Source organism: Eptatretus burgeri, chromosome 15 (genome assembly GCF_056783735.1).
Source record: "Eptatretus burgeri isolate ZD-2024b chromosome 15, Ebu_testis_v1, whole genome shotgun sequence".
NCBI classification, from domain to species: domain Eukaryota; kingdom Metazoa; phylum Chordata; class Myxini; order Myxiniformes; family Myxinidae; genus Eptatretus; species Eptatretus burgeri.
The window spans coordinates 66,540,732-66,566,128 of record NC_140975.1 but is presented as its reverse complement, the minus strand read 5'-3'; the positions used below and the strand labels follow the sequence as shown (position 1 = coordinate 66,566,128).

Below are 25,397 nucleotides of genomic sequence, written 5' to 3'. Positions count from 1 at the left end.
TCCATGAAGACATTGACATCAACAGGTAACAAAACATGGTGTGAACTAGAACGGTCACGCCACTCCATTGGAGTGCAAACCTCCAGCAGAGATTCAGGTTACTGCACAAACCCCCCACTACCATCCACCCCCCCTTTCCACCTTCCCCTCCCCCTTCCTCATCCCCTCCCTCCACCATCCCCTCCCCTCCCTCTCCCCCACCTCCTCCCTCTCCCCACCTCCTCCCTCTTCCCCACCTCCTCCCTCTTCCCCACCTCCTCCCTCTCCCCCACCTCCTCCCTCTCCAAAACCCCTCCACCATCCACTCATCTCCCTGCCCTCCCTCATCCCCACTCCATCATCCCCTTCCCCTCCCCCTTCCTCATCCCCTCCCTCTACCATCCCCTCCTCTCCCCCACCATCCCCTCATCTCCCCTCCCTCCTTCACCCCCCCTACACCGTCCCCTCTCCCTCCCCATCCACCCCCCTACACCATCCCCCCCCCACCCCGGTCCCACAAGAAAGTGTTTTGGGGACACAGTGTTGTTCGTAGTTTACATCAACGACCTCCCAGGCACAGCTGCCAGTGCAGTTTCCTCGTTTACAGAGGAACTCAACATGTCCAGCCGGCGTGCCGTTCAGACCAGACACAAGCCCTTGATGGCAAATTAAACATCCTGTACTTGACCACCATGATGAAAGGGTCGTTCCATCGTTGTGGTTAAAACCGACTCTCTTTTGACAATCTCTGTGCAAATTACTGCCCAGGAAATTGAGTGGTGGACATTTGTATAATATGTGGTGCTTCGACTGAGATGTGGTTTTGACAAGTGTGTCACCATGTGCCTGTGATGACATCATCCTGAGCGAAGAGATCTCACATCAACGTACCGTCATTGTTTGAGCACCTGCTGCCTCATTATAGGCACGTCATAAGTGGTGCACAAGTTATTAACAGCGACCACTAGTTAAATCTTTAGAGCAGTGAGCAATTGGCATGTGGGTTTGCACTAGTTTCTTGCAACCCTTGTTTATACCTTCACTAACTTTAAATAGCGCCACAAAGTTAAAGTACCACTTTCATCGTATAATTATCTCATTTATAACTTATAGTATAACTACCTAGTTTATAACTCACTAGCTTGTAACACCACAAACTTATAGCACCATTGGTTAATAACTCACTAATTTATAACTCACTATCTTGTAACACCACTACTTTATAACTCACTATCTTGTAACACCACAAACTTATAGCACCACTAGTTTATAACTCATGACTTTATAACTCACTATCTTGTAACACCACAAACTTATAGCACCACTACTTTATAACTCACTATCTTGTAACACCACAAACTTATAGCACCACTAGTTTATAACTCTCTACTTTATAACTCACTATCTTGTAACATCACAAACTTATAGCACCACTACTTTATAACTCATGACTTTATAACTCACTAGCTTGTAACACCACAAACTTATAGCACCATTTGTTTATAACTCACTACTTTATATCTCACTAGCTTGTAACACCACAAACTTATAGCACCATTGGTTAATAACTCACTAATTTATAACTCACTATCTTGTAACACCACTACTTTATAACTCACTATCTTGTAACACCACAAACTTATAGCACCACTAGTTTATAACTCATGACTTTATAACTCACTATCTTGTAACACCACAAACTTATAGCACCACTACTTTATAACTCACTATCTTGTAACACCACAAACTTATAGCACCACTAGTTTATAACTCTCTACTTTATAACTCACTATCTTGTAACATCACAAACTTATAGCACCACTACTTTATAACTCATGACTTTATAACTCACTAGCTTGTAACACCACAAACTTATAGCACCATTTGTTTATAACTCACTACTTTATATCTCACTAGCTTGTAACACCACAAACTTAAAGCACCACTAGTTTATAACTCACTACTTTATAACTCACGAGGTTGTAACACCACAAACTTATAGCACCACTAGTTTATAACGCACTACTTTATAACTCACGAGCTTGTAACACCACAAACTTGTAGCACCACTAATTTATAACTCATGACTTTATAACTCACTAGCTTGTAACACAACAAACTTGTAGCACCACTAGTTTATAACTCACTACTTTATAACTCACTAGGTTGTCACATCACTGTCTTATCGCACCACAAACTTGTAGCATCACTGATTTATAGTATCAATGGTTTACAGTATTACTGGGTTATGGCATCACTAGTTTATGACATCACTAGGTTATCATCTGTCGGTCATAGCTTCTTTATTGCATCATTAGGTTATATTATCTCAAGGTTATAGTATCACGAGGTTATAGCATCACCGGGTTGTTGTATCTCTCGGTTATTGTATCTCTAGGTCAGATTGTTTCTCAGTTATAGCATCACGAGATTATTGTATCTCTAGGTTATAGCATTACTACCTTGTAGCATCACCAGTTTGTAGCATCACTGTTATAAAATCACTCTCTTGTAACATTCACGATATTGAAACATCACCAACTTGAAACATCACTATATTGTAACATCATCAGTTTGTAGCATCATTAATTTATACTGTAACGATTGCTGGATTCAGACCAGTGAACTGATTCCAATCGTGACAACCTAATGTAATGGTGGACCATGGGTTGGACTCGAGGTCAAATGCCCCATCCACATGATCCCTAATTTCGTGACGGATTGTCCATGGAGACATTTGCTGTCCACCGGGAAAGTTGAGCAGATCGTTTCTTTGGTTTTCAACATACACAATCTCGAAGGAGATCTGTCGCTGCGATAATTCCCCATCTAATTAGGATTTTGGGGTCAAGCTACTCCGAGGAATCGTATCGCAATTTGTTTTAAAACCTCCTGACGAGGATTTTGCGCCAAATTTCCAACGGCCATGGATTTACTCGTGGCCGGGTTATTAATAATCGCAATCACGAACCGCACACCAAGTCAACACTCAAATGGTGAGAACAAGTTTAACAAGTGGTGCCAGGCACAACAAATCCCACCCATTTAAGGCATAAAGTTATTTTGGGGATCAAATTTAAATTTGATATATCCTTAACCTGAATGTTGATAATAAGGAATATTTTAGTCTTAGTTTGAAGTCAATTAAACCATTTTTGACGAAGTTATGAGCGAAAAAGATTTTGACTTTTTCGTGACATGACCTTGACCTTTGACCTAACTGGACCCAAAAGTTAATGGGGTCGTCCGAGGTTCATTACCCACCTGTGGATACAATTTGACAGTATTTGAGCCAGCCGTTTTCCCGTAAAGTTGTATTTTCGGAACCATGTTTTAGTATTAATGGAAAATTTGTAATTTTGACTGATGGCCATGACCCCCAAAACTTTGGACCCTACCGATCTTCACAAATATGCATTTTTCACTATAGGAATGGGTAGGATTATAAGTGACAAATAGAATAAGTTTCACTATAAGCTTAGTTTGAAGTAAATCAGATCATTTTTGACGAAGTTATGAGCGAAAAACGATTTTGATCTTTTTGTGACCTTGACCTTGACCTTTGATCCAATTGGACCCAAAAGTTAATGGGGTCGTCCAAGGTTCATTGCCCACCTGTGGATTAAATTTGATAGTGTTTGCTAAAGCCGTTTTGCCATAAAGTTGCTAACAGACAGACAGACAAACAAACCGGACGATTACAATATCCCGTTCCCTCCCTCTGGGAGGGGGCGGGATAATAACTAATGAACAAAATAGGATGAGCAGAACAAGAGGAGAGTACAATGTCACCATGGCAAGTGACCCGTGTTTTGCGGGTTTGACCCGTTAAGTTTCTTTAAATCCGTGGACTCGTTTTGGGATCATTAAAACCCATATTGGATGGAAAGTTTGAACAATTTCAAAAACGCAATGTTTAGCTTCCATTCTACTTGCGTGGATACACACACACACACACACACACACACACACACACACACACACACACACACACACACACACACACACACACACACACACACACACACACACACACACACACACACACACACACACACACACACACACACACACACACACACACACACACACACACGGTACCACTCTAGTCTGACTTGAATGGCTCGGTGACATCATGAGCTTCATCACACCGACCAATTCCTTCAATCCTCACCTGTACGCACCATCACTTCCTCTCCTCTACCATTTGTCATCATCCCGAATCAATGGGTAAGCCTATTCACTTTCCAATTCGCTCTTCGATTTCTTACTGTGATATTTATCGGTACTTTCAAGTACTTCGAATGGTAGGATTCGATTTGGATTGTTTTTATTCGCATAAACGGTGTCCACAAATTACCGTTACAAATTAACACTAATAAAAATGAATGAAATGGGATACCATGGTGCAGTTTGATGCATGTGAATGAACGAACATTTCTCAAAGTTTTATTGCCAAGATTTATCAAGATCATCATATGGCATTCATCACCATTTATCATCACTTGGTTTCTATAAACCAGACAACACAGCACATTATTGTGGGGATGCTATTTCCAATAAATGTGACGTCATGCATCACAGACGACACCTGGAAACGAAAAAGTAAATAAAACTTTGAGAAATGTTATGTATGTACAGCATGTTTCACAAAGATTGATACAACTTTGACGTCCTGCCATTTCTTTGTTTTTTTTTTAATCTGTTCCGTTTTCCTTTTCAGGCTTTAGTGGTGTTATCGTGTTATTTGTTCAGTGGGATTTATAGCTCCGGAGCTCAATTATGATACTGACAGTGAAGCAGAAGACAAAAGTGCTCTGTGGTATGAGACTAAATCATACGTAGACACCCGCCGGAGGTTCTGCCGGGAATACGACCTCAGAACACGTGATGGACCCACAAATTGTGCCACTCAACGTACTGTGAAACATTTTGAGCACAAGAGTACAGTGCACAACCACAGCAAGGGCAACAGTGGCAGGCCAGCATCAGTAACCAAGAGCCAAGCCAACATCGACGCCATGCGGGTTTCTGCAGTGGACAGTCCCAAGAAGTCCCACTGCCGGTGCTCCCGGGAGCTAGGCATCAAACCAACATCATTCCGGTGTATCCTCACTCAGGAACTGAAGGTTTTCCCATACATCGTCTCTATTAGGTATAAACTGAGTCAAGATGACATGAGAAGTAGACTTAATATGTGCAATTGGCTCAGTTGATATGGAACCTTGATAACAAATGGAACCGGCTCAAGTGCCTTTGTCACCCACTGCCTGTATTAACACCACCTGCGTTTGAACCTGAGGAGTTTCCTCATGAAAGCTTTTGACCAATGTACCTGAAATCCTTCTCGACCCTGTACCCCTCATTGAGAAACCCACAGCAGTTGCAAGCAAAGAGAGCCCTCCACAACCCCTTAGAAGATCAGCTCGTGTATGTAAGCCTCCTGAGCATCTTGGTTTGTAAAAATAAAAAACAGGGAGGGGGGGGGGGGAGATGAAATCAGTAGTTTATGAGAATGCATACATACATGGGTTCACCGGGGCGTGGTTAAGCAGAGTCATGTGACCCACCCATGTTCCGATGCTGTGCTGTGCTGTATTGTGCCCGTGTCCGAATTAAACCTTTTGTTCCCACTTCAGAAGCTTCATCCCTGCACATTGAGTGCATTGCAGTTATTCATGTGTGTATGTATGTTATGTATTTGTGTTACGTATGTATTATGTTTTGTATGTATGTATGTTTGTTTGTTTTGTGTGTATTGCATGTTTGTATGTTATGTATGTTTGTATGTATTGTTACGATTTCGCGCCCTCCGGCGTGCGATCGGCCGCTTTCAACTAATAGCGACCGCGTCACCCACCGGACGGACAATTCGGTCATGACCCTCTTGGAACTATCGCCAGAAACCAGTCACGGGTGGGGGTTTAACCTCACCACAGCCCAGTCCGCATTCCACACGCGCGAAATAGGGTCACTCGTCGGATGTCGATATACCTACGTACTCGTGCGGGTAACCTACCGAGGGGCCGTACCTCGACGCAGGTCGGCTTGGGACACGAACCGCTTAAGCAGTCCGTTCCATTCTAAACGATAACCGAGCGAGTATTATCGCCGACCTCGCCGGATCCGATTCTCTTGAACGGGTATTTAAAACCCAACTATTTATTCCACGATGCAAGATGGCATTGTCAATAGGGGGAAAGAGGACGCAACGAACGGGATACATTTCACACAAGGACATTTATTACAACTAAGCACGTATGTACAGCCAAGCAGTCATGCACGTATGTACAAGCAAGTAGAAGCAATACCACCGACTACAATGAGAATGTAATGCACAGTCACTTAGACAGGTCTACTTAATAGACACGGTGCCACAGCATGCACTCAAAAACAAAGGAAAAGACCCACTCATAGACAAGGAGGTAGACGGGGTCCGTGGACCTTTTGTCCGTGAGCCTTGGCTGACCGAATAGGCCCATGAGACCGATGCAGGTTACCTGCCCCCCCCCCCTCGGTGGTCAGTGAGTCGTGACGCCTCGTCCCCATGACAGCTAATGGCCGCGCCTGATTCCGGGCCTCCCGCGTGGCCGGCAAGCTCTCTCCGGCGCTCCTCGCCTGGACGCGCAGGTTCGCACCACACAGCCGGCAGAGCTGCGCCTTCAGTCCACGTCTCCGATGCACAGGTCGCTCCACCAGACCACCAAAGACAAGCGAGTCATGAACCACAAAGACAAGCGAGTCATGAACCACAAAGAGCGGGGAGGCGAGTGAACCAGGAGCAGAGAAAGCAGCGAGAGCATGGACCACAGGGAGACCGCTCGAGCCTCGTGTGCCATCTGCCTTGAATAACGCGGGGCTCCGCCCTTCGCCCCACCCTGTTTTCGGCTCCACCTTCCTTCCAGTAGCTTCTCCCAAAGGGGCGTTCCTCGACTCCTACCGCGTCACACCGCGCATCCACCAATTGGGAGCAAGCCGCCTCGCCCCTTCTCGTGCCAGCCGCGGAGAAGAAAGGGCGCGAAAACCCACGCACTCGCGCAGGTTTCCTTGTTGTTCTTCACTCCGCATGCTCGGACCCCTTTTTGACGCGATGAAAAGGGTCATAGCATGATCTGTCGGTTCAAAATATCAATAGGGAAAGGAAAACACTATCTCAAAGGGTCACAGCCCGGTGTACACAGACAAATCCCTCCAAACAACGGTGGGGAAAGCTATCTGAACACTCACTTACCGGCATAGCTAATCTAAGGAACCTTTATGGTGTTCTGCGAATTTCCACAGCCGTAACAGAACAGGGGCAAAAATGAATCAAGGGCAGCAGGCATGGGGCCAAGGCAAAGGCAGCAGGCAAGGCATGGCATGGCACAACAAGGCCGTGGTAGTAAACAGCCGACAGATGAAGTGGCCGGCACCTTGCCTTGAAATGGCAAGGTGTCTCCCTCCCAACCTATCGCCTTTGCCTGTCTCCGTCCATACCCACTCCCTTAGTTTGCAAAAATCCAAATTTAGCCCCAACTGATTTTTTGGTTTTATTTTATTTTTATTTCCCCCTCTATAACTCGTCTCCTAACCCCCTTTACAATCTCTGTTCGGCTAACCTATCCTGTCCTAGCCTACTCCCAACCCCTACGTTCCCTTCCTGGAGGAGAATAAGGGAGAGCTCATGTCCTGTGTCGAGGCCCAATGAAGCCTCAGAATGGCCTCCTCAGATCTCAGCGATCTCAACCCAAGGTGGGTCCAGCGGCCCACAACGAGAGCGAAGGGATGGATGGTGCGGAGGGGTACACTTCCTAATCTACCCAAACAATTATTCCTTAAACTACACCGGGGCTTTCAACAAGCGCCTCTCGCTTAAACTATCGGTTCTAACAACCAAGATTCCCGTCGCCTGTGTTGGTGTCCTTATCATTATGGGCCATGCCCCCCCAATTTTCCTTCCATGCCCTCACACGGTCTCATGGCTGGGACGCGTGGCTCCCTTGGCAGGAACTACCCTCTGCCGATTCTCCAACAATGGCACCCCCGGGCACTACACTGCCTCCGAGCCTACCAGCTCCCTAAAACTGGGGAGTGCCCTCTCTGGCGACTCCCCCTCGACGCTCACGTGGCAGGCTGGCACCCCGGGCCCTTTCCCCGGGTGCCCGTGCCCATGACACTGCCCACGTGGTCAATGGTGCTCTGGGCCCCCGCATCATGCGGGCGCACCCGTGCCCACTACGCTATCCCGGCCCCCACTGGACCCTTGGCCTACCGCGGCCGACTAGCCTGGTGCCCGGGGTACCCACTCAGCGATACTCACCATTCGCAGCCACGCTCCCAGCGCGTCAACAGGGCTCATGCACCCCTCCAAATGGGTTTCGAGCCTACTTCCCCACCAACAGCAAAACGACCTCCATTTTGTCAATTTGACGAACCCCCTAACTCACATTATCCTGACCCCGGGGTCCCTTGGGTGGGAATCACTCCTCCCCCCAATCACTCATCGTACCATGCATTCCCCATTCACTCCATACACTCATGCCCGCTGGCCTCAATCACTCACCATGTAAATTTTCCATTCTCATTCACTCCATCGCTGATCACTGCCATTCTTCTATCTGCATCCCCTAACTACCTCGTGCTCCCACGTCATCCCTTACACTACAGCAAGTTCCATTTAACACTACGTAGCTAAGCTACGTCCCCTCTACACACTCAAAAGTCTGTCACTGTCCTCAAATCCTCAAAAATCCATTCCCATATTCCATCCTAAATTTCAACTACAATCCCTCTAACTAATCCATTCCACGGGCTCCATGAGGACTTATCCCTGCCCCATGAAGCCGGTCTAACTAAGCTAACCCTTCCCCCTAACTAGTGGTATCCTGTGCCCGGGCCAAGGGGGTCTTCCACCCCTTGCCCAGGAATCCTGTTCACCCGAAGCGGTTTCCTTGTTTCCTTGTTGTTCTTCACTTCACGTGCTCGGTCCCCTACCGTTTCGACGTGACGAAAAGGGTCGTAGCGTGATCTGTCGGTTCAAAATAACAATAGGGAAAGAAAAACACTATCTCAAAGGTTCGCAGACCTGTGTACACGAAGAAAAACCCTCTAAACAACAGTGGGGAAGGCTATCTGAACACTCACTTACCGGCATAGCTAATCTAAGGAACCTTTATGGTGTTCTGCGAATTTCCACAGCCGTAACAGTATGTTATGTATGTATGTTTTGTATGTTTGTATGTTATGTATGTTTGTATGTTGTATTTATGTTTTGTATGTTATGTATGTTGTATGTATGTTACGTATGTTGTATGTTATGTATGTATGTTGTCTTACTTGGAACCTCCTTATCATTACTGATTAGTCAACATATCGAGATAGCGTTTTTACCATGTTTGGTTAACCCTTTGCGTGCTGCGTTGCTTTCGGCCGCATGGTTCCCCATTACTTGATTAATTTTTTTCATAGGGCTGTGAATTTCAAGTGGTATTTGCAAAAAAAAACACAACTTGGGTGTCAAGTTAGATGAATAATTAACATTAAACAAAAAAAATTGTTTCAAAGTGTTTTTTTATCTCGTCACAAATCTGTGACTGCAGCATGCAAAGGGTTAAAAAAAAACCCGTTTTCGATTCCTACCAACCCGTTTTTGTCACCTTCAACTTGCCATGTAGGGTAAAGTGTACACATCACAGTTATTTTGTACACGTTATAAATCCCACGTTCCCACGATCTGCAATTGCTTTTCACACAACCTTAACCCGTCACTTGATAAATAGACACACGGAGAGATGACAAGACAAAGAGGAGACAAATAACCTTCTACCCATGCTATGTTTGCGTGGGAGAGACGGAGAGACGGAGAGACAGCCCTGATGGACCAAATCTCAGCATTGGAGCTTTTCCTGGGCATACTGACGTCCGGCTTTGGCAGAAACCCTTCACTGTCTTGTGCCGCGTCAACTTGCTCGAGCTACCCGAAGCTTTCTTGTTCCGTTTCCTCACTCGAGCTGCTGCGAACTGTTCTGTTGTGTTTTTTTTCTGCACCTTGTTGCTCTGCTCCTCAGCTGTCATTCACCCTGCGACCCCACGCTCATTGGTCTCCCCCAGGCTGCTCGAGCCCGTGACACGCCCACCGCTACTAGTGGTTTCAGGTGGCTCTCCCCTCAGTCACAAAGCATACCCTGGCCATCCTGAGAGGTGATTTGCTTTGTTTGCAGAGCTACCAGTTGGCACTTCATTATAAAAGAAAACGCATAGACAGATTACAAGGAAATTATTTAAGGGATTAAGGTATGGGAGCATGCGCCGCAGCAGCACGCCGCTGCATCCACTTTCCGTTGGTACTCCAGAAGGTATTTAAGGAGGGGGGATTGTGGGGATTTAGACATGTATGGAGGGAATGGGTCACAGTTATCATCTCCGACACAAAATTTTACAAATAGACCGCACACTTACACTAAACATATATGAATGGTATAACTAGTCTATACTTGTACCGTTGGTACACCCTGTTTCCTGCATAGTCCGTGAGTGTCAGCTGCTGCTGGATGGACATGTGGCTCGTTTTCCTTTCGCTGATCCTGCTCACCAGATGCTTTCAGCGAGGGAGCCTCATGAGTGGAGGAGGCCAATGGGCCGACCACGTGCCTCGTGGTTGCAGCAGGTTGATCGGCATCTCAAGGAGATGGGGGATGGGCCAGGCACCTGCCTGGGGGATGGCCAGATGGATGTCCCTGAAGTACCGGAGGAAAGTGGACACAGTGACGCGCTGCTCTGGCAGATGCTCCCATACCTGACCTGACCTGGCCTAGTCTATACTACACCCGTTACTTGCTATCACATTCCTTCAACAATATCTAGCATCACTAGTTTATAGCTTCACTCGGTGAGAGCATCCATCACTCGTGCCAGACAAGACTGCTGGAAGGTTATGGCACGGAGCCATCGCTGATCTCGTTATTTTGTTCATTTGTAGATCTTCACCTTTCACCTGTTTACCCCTCCCATTATGAGTCGTTTCACTGCCTTTTGTAACCTTGGTGTGTTCAGTTACCAAGTTTGTTGCAGAATGCTCACCAAGTAGCTTCAAATCATCACAGGAATGAAGACTTGTACACGTACAATCAAATGAATTCACACACCAGCATCCTGTATTCCTGGTTAAAATTAGATGCCAATGAACTTGATTTATAAACAGCTCGTGAGCAATAGGACTTGGTGATGTTCTTTTGGTTTTTTTTTAACACTTCGACATTACTCATTAGATAAGGAAAGAAACTGTACAACGTTATTTGTTGTTTTGTAGTTTGTAGTGAACATCATGACTTGCAGGGAAATGAAGTCACCAATCATAAGACCTTTAACACTCATGACTCACTCACTGGCAGGTAGCATTGTTCTTCCTTACCTGGATTATAAACTGCTGGCTGCTGGTGCGCAGGGCGGGGATGTGAGCCGTTGGTGTAAGGCGTGGGGATCTCCGGTGCCGAGGTGGGGGCGTGAGATGTTACCTGTCGAGTGTGGATCGGAATCGACACACGGACGAGACTTGTCTTTCCTTCCACTCGAACACTGTTCAGATGAACAAGACGTAGATCACTCCACCTGTAAATTTATCGGGCCTGCTGCTGCATTACACCATTGGCTTGAAGATTACCTGCTCATCCAGGGAGAGAGGCGGTCAGCGACAGGTAAGCTGCCGGCAAGTCACAGATATACTTTTTTAAAATCCTTCAACATGGTGGTTGTTCTCGTCTTATTCTCATCAATCAAAGTCATCCTCCGGTGTACACTTCGCTGACCACGGCGAAAAGTTTCCATCAAGTTCAATCAAAGTGAATCTTTTGTTTGCGACTTTATTATTATTATTATTGGTGTAATTATCTTTATTGTTATTCATTCTTATTATTTATTTATTTATTTAGTTTGTAGTGTTCCTTTTTTGGAAATCTCTCTGAGCTAGAGTTATGACTCCGTTCAAGACGTTTCAGATCACTTTAGGCAGAAAGTACACTTGGTGGTTTGCCATTGCTCGAGTGTAAAAGTGAATTACGAGTCGCATCATCTTGGTCATACTTCATTGTTAACGTGTTATCGTGAATAATGGATACGCAGAGTAGCACTGTTTATGTTTCATTCCTGTCTGACCAGCTGGGACACAATAAAACGATACTGCAGAAACCCTCTTTTACATTGTTATCAAGGCACTGTGCTCCCAAGTCAGCTTGATCAATACTGTATTGTTATTGAGACACTGTGCTCCCAAGTCAGCCTGATCAACACTGTATTGTTATCGAGACACTGTGCTCCCAAGTCAGCCTGATCAATACTGTATTGTTATTGAGACACTGTGCTCCCAAGTCAGCCTGATCAACACTGTATTGTTATCGAGACACTGTGCTCCCTAGTCCGCCTGATAAACACTGTATTGTTGTCGAGACACTGTGCTCCCAAGTCAGCCTGATAAACACTGTATTGTTGTCGAGACTCTGTGCTCCCAAGTCAGCCTGATAAACACTATTGTTATCGAGACACTGTGCTCCCTAGTCCGCCTGATAAACACTGTATTGTTGTCGAGACACTGTGCTCCCAAGTCAGCCTGATAAACACTGTATTGTTGTCGAGACACTGTGCTCCCAAGTCAGCCTGATCAATACTGTATTGTTGTTGAGACACTGTGCTCCCTCGTCCGCCTGATAAACACTGTATTGTTATCGAGACACTGTGCTCCCAAGTCAGCCTGATAAACACTGTATTGTTATCGAGACACTGTGCTCCCAAGTCAGCCTGATCAACACTGTATTGTTATCGAGACACTGTGCTCCCAAGTCAGCCTGATCAATACTGTATTGTTATCGAGACACTGTGCTCCCAAGTCAGTCTGATAAACACTGTATTGTTATCGAGACACTGTGCTCCCAAGTCCGCCTGATAAACACTTTATTGTTGTCGAGACACTGTGCTCCCAAGTCAGCCTGATAAACACTGTATTGTTGTCGAGACACTGTGCTCCCAAGTCAGCCTGATCAATACTGTATTGTTGTCGAGACACTGTGCTCCCAAGTCAGCCTGATCAACACTGTATTGTTATCGAGACACTGTGCTCCCAAGTCAGCCTGATCAACACTGTATTGTTATCGAGACACTGTGCTCCCAAGTCAGTCTGATAAACACTGTATTGTTATCGAGACACTGTGCTCCCAAGTCAGCCTGATAAACACTGTATTGTTATCGAGACACTGTGCTGCCAAGTCAGCCTGATCAATACTGTATTGTTGTCGAGACACTGTGCTCCCAAGTCAGTCTGATAAACACTGTATTGTTATCGAGACACTGTGCTCCCAAGTCAGCCTGATAAACACTGTATTGTTGTCGAGACACTGTGCTCCCAAGTCCGCCTGATAAACACTGTATTGTTATCAAGACACTGTGCTCCCAAGTCAGCCTGATAAACACTGTATTGTTATCGAGACACTGTGCTCCCTAGTCCGCCTGATCAACACTGTATTGTTATCGAGACACTGTGCTCCCAAGTCAGCCTGATCAATACTGTATTGTTATCGAGACACTGTGCTCCCAAGTCAGCTTGATCAATACTGTATTGTTATCAAGACACTGTGCTCCCAAGTCAGCCTGATCAATACTGTATTGTTATCGAGACACTGTGCTCCCTAGTCCGCCTGATAAACACTTTATTGTTGTCGAGACACTGTGCTCCCAAGTCAGCCTGATAAACACTGTATTGTTGTCGAGACACTGTGCTCCCAAGTCAGCCTGATCAATACTGTATTGTTGTCGAGACACTGTGCTCCCAAGTCAGCCTGATCAACACTGTATTGTTATCGAGACACTGTGCTCCCAAGTCAGCCTGATAAACACTGTATTGTTATCGAGACACTGTGCTCCCAAGTCAGTCTGATAAACACTGTATTGTTATCGAGACACTGTGCTCCCAAGTCAGCCTGATAAACACTGTATTGTTATCGAGACACTGTGCTGCCAAGTCAGCCTGATCAATACTGTATTGTTATCGAGACACTGTGCTCCCAAGTCAGCCTGATCAACACTGTATTGTTGTCGAGACACTGTGCTCCCAAGTCAGCTTGATCAACACTGTATTGTTATTGAGACACTGTGCTCCCAAGTCAGCTTGATCAATACAGTATTGTTATCGAGACACTGTGCTCCCAAGTCAGCCTGATCAACACTGTATTGTTATTGAGACACTGTGCTCCCAAGTCAGCCTGATCAACACTGTATTGTTGTCGAGACACTGTGCTCCCAAGTCAGCCTGATCAACACTGTATTGTTATCGAGACACTGTGCTCCCAAGTCAGCCTGATCAACACTGTATTGTTATCGAGACACTGTGCTCCCAAGTCAGCCTGATCAACACTGTATTGTTATCGAGACACTGTGCTCCCAAGTCAGCCTGATAAACACTGTATTGTTATCGAGACACTGTGCTCCCAAGTCAGCCTGATCAATACTGTATTGTTATCGAGACACTGTGCTCCCTCGTCCGCCTGATAAACACTTTATTGTTGTCGAGACACTGTGCTCCCAAGTCAGCCTGATAAACACTGTATTGTTGTCGAGACACTGTGCTCCCAAGTCAGCCTGATCAATACTGTATTGTTGTCGAGACACTGTGCTCCCAAGTCAGCCTGATCAATACTGTATTGTTGTCGAGACACTGTGCTCCCAAGTCAGCCTGATCAACACTGTATTGTTATCGAGACACTGTGCTCCCAAGTCAGCCTGATCAACACTGTATTGTTATCGAGACACTGTGCTCCCAAGTCAGTCTGATAAACACTGTATTGTTATCGAGACACTGTGCTCCCAAGTCAGCCTGATAAACACTGTATTGTTATCGAGACACTGTGCTGCCAAGTCAGCCTGATCAATACTGTATTGTTGTCGAGACACTGTGCTCCCAAGTCAGTCTGATAAACACTGTATTGTTATCGAGACACTGTGCTCCCAAGTCAGCCTGATAAACACTATTGTTGTCGAGACACTGTGCTCCCAAGTCCGCCTGATAAACACTGTATTGTTATCGAGACACTGTGCTCCCAAGTCAGCCTGATAAACACTGTATTGTTATCGAGACACTGTGCTCCCTAGTCCGCCTGATCAACACTGTATTGTTATCGAGACACTGTGCTCCCAAGTCAGCCTGATCAATACTGTATTGTTATCGAGACACTGTGCTCCCAAGTCAGCTTGATCAATACTGTATTGTTATCGAGACACTGTGCTCCCAAGTCAGCCTGATAAACACTGTATTGTTATCGAGACACTGTGCTCCCAAGTCAGCCTGATCAACACTGTATTGTTGTCGAGACACTGTGCTCCCAAGTCAGCCTGATCAACACTGTATTGTTATCGAGACACTGTGCTCCCTAGTCAGCTTGATCAATACTGTATTGTTATCGAGACACTGTGCTCCCAAGTCAGCTTGATCAATACTGTATTGTTATCGAGACACTGTGCTCCCAAGTCAGCCTGATCAACACTGTATTGTTATCGAGACACTGTGCTCCCAAGTCAGCCTGATCAACACTGTATTGTTGTCGAGACACTGTACTCCCAAGTCAGTCTGATCAATACTGTATTGTTGTCGAGACACTGTGCTCCCAAGTCAGCCTGATCAATACTGTATTGTTGTCGAGACACTGTGCTCCCAAGTCAGCCTGATCAATACTGTTGCCTACTGTACATTTATGACCTCATCCAGAGAATAATCTTATAAAATCCACCAGGCATTTGGTTTGCCCAATATTTGACCACCTAAGGTTTCCATGGTTGACCTGCAGGTTCAGGTGTTATGAATATCCTCTTAAACGTTTTCCAAGATGGTGTTTGTTGGATTAAGAATTGTACCCCAAAATTAATCAGATTGTGAAGTATTAGTGAATGTTGTTGTTACTGCGTTACCAAAGGAGAGGGTATTGCGTTTGGGTCCGTTCGTCTGTTTGTCTGTCTCTGTCGGTCTGTCTGTCTGTCCGTCCGCACAGAACTTTCGTGCTTTTCTCGGCAACTGCTTGTCGGATTGAGATGAAATTTTGACGATTGGTGCAACGACTCGTGTAGAATGTTGTCATCATAATTATGATGTCATAGGTCACGTGGTGTGGCAACTATATTGTAAAAACGGGAAAAAATTGGACCTCTGTATCTCTGAAACCGCACCAAGGAAAAAATTGAAACTTGGCACAGGGCAAGTACTCCTCATTGGGAATAAGTGATTTTTATGACATCATAGGTGCCCTTGTTATGACGTCATAATTGCATATGTAGAACACCACATCCGATCAGTATGAAAATTTTGAGGGTCACCTCCTGATAAAATGGTCCACAGAAGAAAAATTCATGACTTTATCGGTCACGGGATTCGGCAGCCATATTGTTTAAAAAAAACCAAAAACCTTCAAAAATCTTCTTCTCTGATGGCTGAACAGATCAAGGCGAAACTTTGTATGTATTACCACCTGTCCATGAGGAAGAAAATGTTCACACATATGATTCCATCGGTCATATGGTTTGTCACCCACATTTGATTTACCATAAAACCTATAGAAATCTCCAGAACAGCTGGACAAATCGAGGGGAAACATTACACAAGTGTTCCCCAAGCCATGTTTGTACATGTGTGTTTAGGAATAAGTGATAGGTCACATGATTTGGCTGCCATATTGGATTGAAGAAAATATTAAATCATGTTTTCTCTGGAACCGCTTAATCAATCGATGTGAAACTTCACATTTATGATCTTGTCATGATGGGGAATACATGTTTTAAATTTCAACTCTATCGGACACATGCTCTGGCAGACATTGGATTTATCCTCAAACCTATAAAAAATAATACACCAATCAAAGGAAGTCCTGGCGAGGGTCTGCAATCTCTGATTTGCTCTTTTTCTTGTTGTTTTTCTTGCTGTTGTTGTTGTTCTGTGCTGCCAGATTTGAAGAGCACACTCTTTGGCGGACCATCCTCACCCCCGGGATGGCAAGGATGGTCGGTTATGCCACCCACCTGCCCAAGGATCGTACTCCACATACACACCTTCGACTCGGACCAGAAACCTCTTCTGAGCTGGCGATTCCAGCCAATAAGATGCGGGATGGTCGCCCTTCCACGGTATGGATTATTGGTGCTGAATTGTAAAGGTTAAAGGTGAATCATGTTTTGAGGAAGGAAACTTCCAATTGATGTAAGTTCTAAACTTGTAGACGTTTGACTCATCGTGGATTGTTTTGTTTCTATGTGAGATCAAAATTGAGGCCAGGTACATAAACAGCAGGTTATGCCGGTGATTATGTTTTTGTCATAACTATTTTGTAATCCCCATTGTATTTTCAGAGCATCTTTAAGCGTGCTATTTAACACTGCAGTTGAGCTACAACAACTCGGTTAATCTCTGCTGATTGAGGACAAGATGGGCTGGAGATTTAAATAGGTTGGAATCGTGTTATCACGTCTTTGACCTCTCCCACCGAAGGTGCAGAGATGATGATTTCACCTCTGTTTGTCCATCTGTCTGTCTGCCTGTTTGTCTGTGTGCTGGATATCTCAAAACAGTTGTGGACGGATTCGGACAAAACTTGGAGGACATATTGTGTGTGTGACGAGGATGAATTGATTCAATTTTGGTGAAGATCCGGGTTCAGATCTGAGGTTTTTAATATTTTTTTATTTTTAAAGTGATTCTTCACCTTCAAGAGAGATGGGGCCAAAACAATGTATAGCATGATATTTCAAAAAGTTGTGGATGGATTATGACAAAACGAGGTGGATGAGTTGGTTAGGTGACAAGAACAACCCGATTAGATTTTGGTTCAGGTCTGCATTCAGATCCATTGTTCAGCCTGGTGGAGGGTTTGCGCTCTACCGAGTGCCGTTGTAGTTGTTAACGAATGCATGCCAAATGGTTACTGTACTTGGGATATTTTCATCAACGAACAACAAAATGCATTCATATTTAAATATTAGATATTATGGCATGAAATATCAACACAATGAGATATATTATGAATTATATTGTTGCGGTTTTGCCAGCTGGGTCATACAGGGCTTCTCGGATCCGCTTCCTGACCTTTGACCATGAGGCTGACAAGCCACAGATAAATCTATGGCACAACGGGTTGCTAAGCACGATGAATGCAGATAGTGTCCTAGTGTCCAATTCCCATGTTACTTTCCCGGCCAATTTATCCCCCAGATAGGGAACCGTGCTCTCGACGCCAACTACTATAAATCAAGAACGGCCGAATGGAACCGTAAGTGGCATGTCAGCGAGTCTGACCATCACAAAACAGCGGAGACAAAACTCTCATCTACTATTTACATACTTTGTCTAACCAATAGAGAAAGTGACACTCGGGCAGGTTGGAAATGATTGTTCGTGTTAACAAAGAAGTATGTGCAGTATATACAAGCAATATAGTGTCACAAAATAAAGTGTTACCCTAAGCACATAAGCCCCTTAGACAGTCAACTTATCATGAAACTACAAACATAGACATCTGTCACTCCGGGAATTATATAGGTAAGAGGGATAGCCAGGAAAAAGAAGAAGACAGGGTTTATTGGCGACCCCTCGCTCACCTGACGTAAGCCTGCAGGCTTACCTTGGTCCCAACATGAAATATGGGGGGGGGGGGGTGGGTAGAGGGAAGAGAGGGTGATGGTGTGGGGAGCCATGTGGGAAGAGATGTGGGTGAATGCTTCATAAAGCTAAAGAGGAAATTGTGAATGCTTATCATTAACCCAGCTCTGAACGAGGTGGGGGGAGTGGGGGGTGGTATTCGTTGAATACTATCGTGTGTCCCAAGTGAATGATTGGAAATAGGAAAAGAAAGAGAAGAAAGTGTGAATCACTGTGTGCCCGCCAGCACATTCAGGGAAAAAAACTCCGCAGATCTTCTGCTCGCTCCGCAGCACCAGCTCAATCACTCCCAGTGGATCCCATCGTCACAGAGGCTTACGTTCACACGGCTCGCTCCTCGCAGACTCCGTATGGCTTTCGGGGTTCCCTGGAGCCACACAGTACCGAGTCCTGGGATGCCCGGACTTGTAAAGCCTTTTGGCAGAGGAGTGGCCGAAGGGCCGACCATCATCCTGGCACATCTTGTTTTTCTCGGGTCTGTCTTTCCATTGGTGAACTCCTGCCATCATGCTGTGCTTATTGGTTCCTCAGTGCAGGTGCTGCACGGAACCAAGTGACACCCAAGTGCTATGCTTGGTCCTATTGGCATTGAGAGTTTTGTCGGTGTAATGTTGGTTTTGTAAAGCGTCTTGTTTGTGTGTATGGATGCGCAGTAAAGATGAGCGGAGAAGGAGAGAGATGGGGAGAAGGATAAAAAGAGATTTAGGAAGAGAGAGGATTTATAAAAAGAAGAGGAGAGAGAGAGAGAGAGGAGATTGGGACCATACTCTGTGCAGAGCGTTGGTGCTGCTTAAGCAGTCTCCTTGGATATTGGGCACAATCCTGGACGGGTCACCACTCCGACACAGGATACCAGCAAGCTGGCAATCATTTTGCCGACCTCGGAAGGATGACAGGCCAAGTTAACCCCACCTGGTATTAATTCAACAGCTGAGCAGGATTTGAAATCAGGATCATAGGATCCAAAGCCCACCACCCGAACCATTAAGCCAACACCAGGCATATAAAAAGAAGAATTACGGAGGGATTTCGAACCTGCTAAACAAACAACACATTTCCCTGTCCACTGATACCAGGAGAGCAGTAATCGAAGCAAACAAAATACTACGGATATATCTAAACTCAAGTGTTCCTCTATGTGTTGTATGTAACTCCCGGGGGGGGGGGTCTTTGAAAACCACAACAATATTGTAGAACTTCTTCTTCTTCTTTTTATGACATCCACTCAACATGGTGACTTGATGAGATTTTTCTCATGTTCTCGACTGGACTTTGTTGAACTAGTTTTGTTTAAAAACGGAAGATCAATGGGCTAACTGTATGGTGGTAAGGCAATTGTGTGTGCTGTGCATTTGTGTTTGTGTGTGCTTGTCTGCGTGAACGAGGTGGTGCCGCAACCTCTGCACAATACCACTCTGAAGTGTTCATTTGGAAACGGTTTGTTTGTTGTGCCGTTACAATGGTTTTTAGTGAATTGTTTTGTTGCAACGGTTTGTGGTCGAAGTGTTCGTCCTGCCTCCGTTTGATTGATTGCAAGGTTCTGTCCATCTTTCATTCGTTTCCCCCCACAAACATGTGACAGCATCGAGGGGGAAGATTTTTACATCATCGGCAAGACCGTGGCCATAGTGACCCGAGCGAGCGCGAGATGCGTGCGCTTGGACTGGAACCACATGCACAGTGTGAACTAGACTTGACCCTGAAATGACGTGAAGGTGATTATACCTGCACGTTGTGTGGGCAAGGATGGCAATGTGTGGTGGTTCCATTGGCTGTTTCCAGTCCGGCCCAGAGCAGGGCAGCTCCTGTATGTTTCTGATGTAAAAAAACAAAAAACAAAAACCAAATGTTCCTGTGTGTGTGTGTGTGTGTGTGTGTGTGTGTGTGTGTGTGTGTGTGTGTGTGTGTGTGTGTGTGTGTGTGTGCATGCGCGCACGTCTGTACAATCGGAGGTGTGTTATGGAATTTGAAGACGTCGCGAAGGAATCCTGATTGCATTTAGCCAGAAACATGGTCGAGAAGCCACGAGATGGACTTGATGGCTCCTATGGCCGGTCGATGGCTAACCTTGTGTGCACAGCAATGCAGTTTGGGAGGACTACACGGTCAGTCTCATCCAGTGCTCCGAACCGTCAGGCTTAATGTTCCATTTTCCCTTCCATGTCATCTCCTTTAATCCTGCCCAGAGATTCATTCTCAGAACAAACGTGGAAACTCTTTACTCTCGCAAACAGAGGCTGCGGCCTAAATCACTCGTATTCCATTTGCGCTTGTCTCAGGGTTGCCGCGAACTCGGCCTCAAGGCCCGGGTACGTGACATTGTACACGTCACGTATCTTTGCAAAATAATTTGCGTATCAAAGATGCCATATATTTATTAATTGCACAAACATGGTGGAATTTCTGACCCCTCCCGACCTTCCCACCCCTATCCCGCAATGTTCCATGTCCACCTATTTCCTTCCTACATCCTCCCAAACTGCTTCCCCTTCTTTCCCCTCTTCCTCCTCAACCCCGTTTCTTCATTACATTCTCTCCCTACCCCACCCCAACCCATTTTATCCACCATATTGACTGAATAAATGGTTCTTCAAACTTACTCACTTATGGTAACTTGTTTGTGAGCGGTAAAATGCAAAATGATTTAAAGGTAAAATTCCTGTTAGAAATTACATTGGGAATTCCCTTTACTTTGGCATCCTAAAATGAGGAGCAGACTATTTCCACAAAACATGTTGCAAGTTAAAATCCAGACATGTTTTCTGGTTATAAGTTAGCTGTTGGAAAGATGGGGGGGGGGGGTAAGGTGGTTGCAGGAGGGTAAGAGGGTGGGGTGAGGATAACTTTTTACCTCCCCCAGCGAAGGTGGACGGAGGTTATGTTTTCACCCCCTTCTGTCTGTCTATTTGTTTGTCTGTTTTTGTTTGTTTATGTGCAGGATATCTCAAAAAGTTGCCGAAGGATTTTGATGAAATTTTGTGGACAGGTTCGTTGTGTGACAAGGACGAACTGATTAGATTTTGGTGAAGATCCGGTTCCGGATCCAGATCTGATAATTTCCTCCGCCACCGAAGGTGAAGGAAGTTATGTTTTCACCCTTTTTGGGTCGCCGAAATAGGTGACCCTCATTGTCAGTAATTCTGTCTGTTTGTTTGGATGTTTGTTCGTTTGTCATCAGCATAATTGGTAGTAAACGTTGGCGGATTGTGACCAAACTCGGGTGGTCGGTACATCTTATGACCTAGTGCTTTGGAAATTGTGATGGTTGCTAGGGACGCTTTGGTTCCCTAGCAACAACCGAAAAACCTTCAAAATTGGGACCGTTCACGCGAAATCAATTCCGAAAGCCATTATCCCTCGTCGGGTTATGAAATGTGGCACGAATGATCTAAAAGTGATGCTCTATCAAATATATTCCGGTTTTTGTGATACATGGAATACTTTACCCGCAGCGCCCCCTTCAATTCGGGTATGCGCGAAAATTGGCGAAAATTGAAGGCCCCCTCGCGACCAGGTGAGTGCATCGATACGAATGAAACTTTGCAGGTTCATGGTACTCAATGAGTATTACAACTTTGCCTCAGGACATATTGACCGATTTCGCTTAGGTCAGGGGTCAAAGGTCAATTGGTGCAAAAATTGGAGGTGCCTGCGCGCCAAATGCTACTCCTCCTAGGGTTATGGTCGGATGGTCATGAAAATTCAGACTAATCATCTGGAATACATTGTGCACAAACGATCTTTGTTTACCCACACCCACAGCACCCCCTCGAACTTTGGGGATTTCCGATTTCAAACCGCATTTTCGGTACTTTTCATTCAAATTGATACCGAGTAGTTATCAGTAGATGGAACTGGATGAGATTTGATATGCTTAATCTTAAGGTGATTCCCTATCCACTATATGACATCCATTTTGCTCTATATCTTATCGTTTCCATGCTCGGCGACCCATCGCCGCCTACCGGCTTGTTTGTTTGTCTGTGTGCAGGATATCTCAAAAAGTTGTGGACGGATCCAGATGAAATTTTGTGGACAGATTCGGTGTGTGACAAGGATGAACTGGTTAGATTTTGGTGAAGATCCGGATCCGGATCTGACTGCAAGAATTTTTAAAGTGATTCTTCACCATTGAGAGATAGGGCTAAAAACGATATATAGCACGATATCTCAAAACGTTGTGGACGGATTCAGACGAAACTTGGTGGACAGGTTGGATGTGTCACAAGGACGAATTGATTCGATTTTTGTGAAGATCCAAATCTGGATCTGGATTCCTGAATTATTTTATTTTTAAACTGATTCTTCACCATTGAGAGATGGGACTAAAAACGACATGTGGCTTTATTTCAAACATGTGTTCGGCACAAAACGTTCTCGTGGATCAGGCATTACGTGGCATAGGTATGTGCTCCACCGATTGCCATTCTCGTTTGGTCGTGCGATCACAACTGAGCTGCCTTGTCTGGATTTGACCCAAATGTAAACTATCATTCTATTGGACAATTGGCTCCACATGTTTAATTTCATTGTTTTTATATATTGTGATTGCTGGAGATTCCACAACTATGTAGTGTTATGGCTGTGGAAATTCGCAGACCTCCATAAAGGGCCCGAAGGTGAGATATCTCTGTAAGTACATGTGTAGTTAGCCCCACCCGTTGTACAGAGGGAATTTATGTGATTCATTCGGGCTGCGATGCTTTGAGATAGCCGTTTTTCTGTTATATCTTTATTTTGAACCAACCACGTCTCAACCGCCATCACACAACAACCACCACGCCAGCCATCGTCACCAATTGCAACCACGCTCCAACCCTCAGACAACAACAACGCCAACAGCCACGACCTTTACCTTCACAACTCAATCCCGCAAACATCGCATCACCGTCATTCCCAAACGGCACCATAACTATCAAACCACCACCGATAAACCCTCCACCACCCTCACCTCTCTCCTTCTACGGCCATTCCCGCACCACCTGTGAACACTGAGCGTCGGGCTGTCTTGGGCTCATTCAAGATACGCACCGAGCCGCGAGTGCAAATAGCGGCCTTTCCGAGGGAGAATTCGGATCAAGAACGCTAAATGCCCACTTCTGATCTGTCCAATTAGCAAGCGCGGAGCGGCTTGGCCCCGCCTCCAGGCGCATCTGTGTGAAATCCACATATGCAAATTCTAGGATCAGGGGAAGTTCACGCCCACTTTTCCTCTGTCCAATTGGCGAGGGTGGCTCCGCCCCCGTGGTCATCCTGATCCGGAAATTTGCATATTGTTTTCTCCTGCCGGCCTATAAAACGGCGAGCGCAAGGCGAATCATGGCAGAGTGTGGCAGCGGCAGAGTGTGGCAGCGGCAGAGTGTGGCAGCGGCAGAGTGTGGCAGTAGCAGTGTGTGTCGGCAGGGCAGAGTGAGTAGAGTCATCGGTGTGGCAGAGAGTGGAGTCGGGTGGCGAAGGCATCGAGTTGGGTTCTGCAGTCGCTGAGGAGAGTTGCGGGAAGAGGCAAAGGAGCTCAGGTCCGAGGTGAGAAGGACGGCGGTCGGCGACGAGGTCGCGGTGTGAGATCGCTCGTCGCGGGACCCAAGCCAGCCAGCCATTCTCCTCCCCCAGGGCATCAACAATTCCTCCTTTCCCCCGCGCTGAGATAGTGCAACAAGGGGGCCCCGTTCCCACCCCACTCCAAACGTCATGCCAACGAAACCCGCCAAGCAGCACGGAGTTGGGGCACAGCCACGCGACCACATCTGCGGCTCGTCCGCCAACGCGTCACGAGGACGCGGGTAGGACCCACCCGGTCTCGCGAACCTGGCCGCTCCTTCAGGTCACACGCGCATATTGGCCTACAGGCCCGTCTGCCCCCTTGTCTATGAGGGTGGCTTCTTTCCTTTGCTTTTGAGTAAATGTGTGTTGGTGCCGTCTGTAAAGTAGAACTGTATAAGTGTTGCCGTGTGTGCGCGTAGTCGGTAGTAACTGCGTCGTTGTTTCTTTTGTTTCAACTGCTACATGTGCATTTTGACTGTTTGGTTGTATATGTGTGCTTTCCATGTGTCGCGTAATAAATGTGCATTGTGTGAACTGTTTTCCTGTTTCGCTTCGTGTTTTCTTTATTGACCCTCCATCCTGCTTCACATAAAGGGTTCGTAGTGGGCTTAATACACCCGATAATTAATCAGAACCGTCGAGGCTGACGATAACACCGCTCGGTTATCACTGTAGCACGGAACGGACCGCTTAAGCGGTTCGTGTCCGGAGTCGGCCTGTGGCGTGGTGCGATAGCCCGGTCGACCAATCGCGCAGGTACTTAGGTAGATCGAATTTGGCGAGCGACCCTATTCTGCGCGGGTGGGCAATTGGCACGATCGTGGTGAGGTTAAACCCCCACCCGTGACTAGCTCCCGGCGTTGGTCCGAGAGGGTCACGACTGAATTGTCCATCTGGTGTGTGAGGAGGCCGCCATTCGAGTCGAGCGGCCGATCGCACGCCGGCGGGCGCGAATTCGCAACAGTATTATAAGTGGAAATGGTTTTCTTGTCACCTGGACACAATTTCCATTGGGTGAGCTCTTGAATAAACATTCCTGCGGTAGAGGGGAGTGCTTGGATATGGACACTGCTGAGGCGTGATGGTTCGATCATTTTTTTCCTCTGTCTTAATTACTCACTGTCGACTTATAGCAACCATAAAGTACACATAAGAAAAAAAACAAATTATAATTCATCCTAAATTAGGAATGTATGTAGAAATCTAGCATCATGTTGGA

At 45.9% G+C, this 25,397-nt stretch overlaps 1 protein-coding gene across 3 annotated transcripts in view; it reads left to right on the top strand.

Annotated features, from left to right (window-relative positions):
* LOC147012384 (uncharacterized) overlaps window positions 1–25,397 on the top strand; it is a 73,629-nt gene that overhangs the window by 631 nt on the left and 47,601 nt on the right. For 2 of the 3 annotated variants that reach the window (XM_085856489.1, XM_085856487.1), the window contains exon 2: window positions 16,932–17,109. In XM_085856489.1, the coding sequence (XP_085712615.1) occupies window positions 16,932–17,109 (178 nt within the window). Of the gene's footprint in view, window positions 1–11,401; window positions 11,652–16,931; window positions 17,110–25,397 lie in introns of all 3 variants that reach the window. The other variant, XM_085856488.1, reaches the window with a different exon arrangement.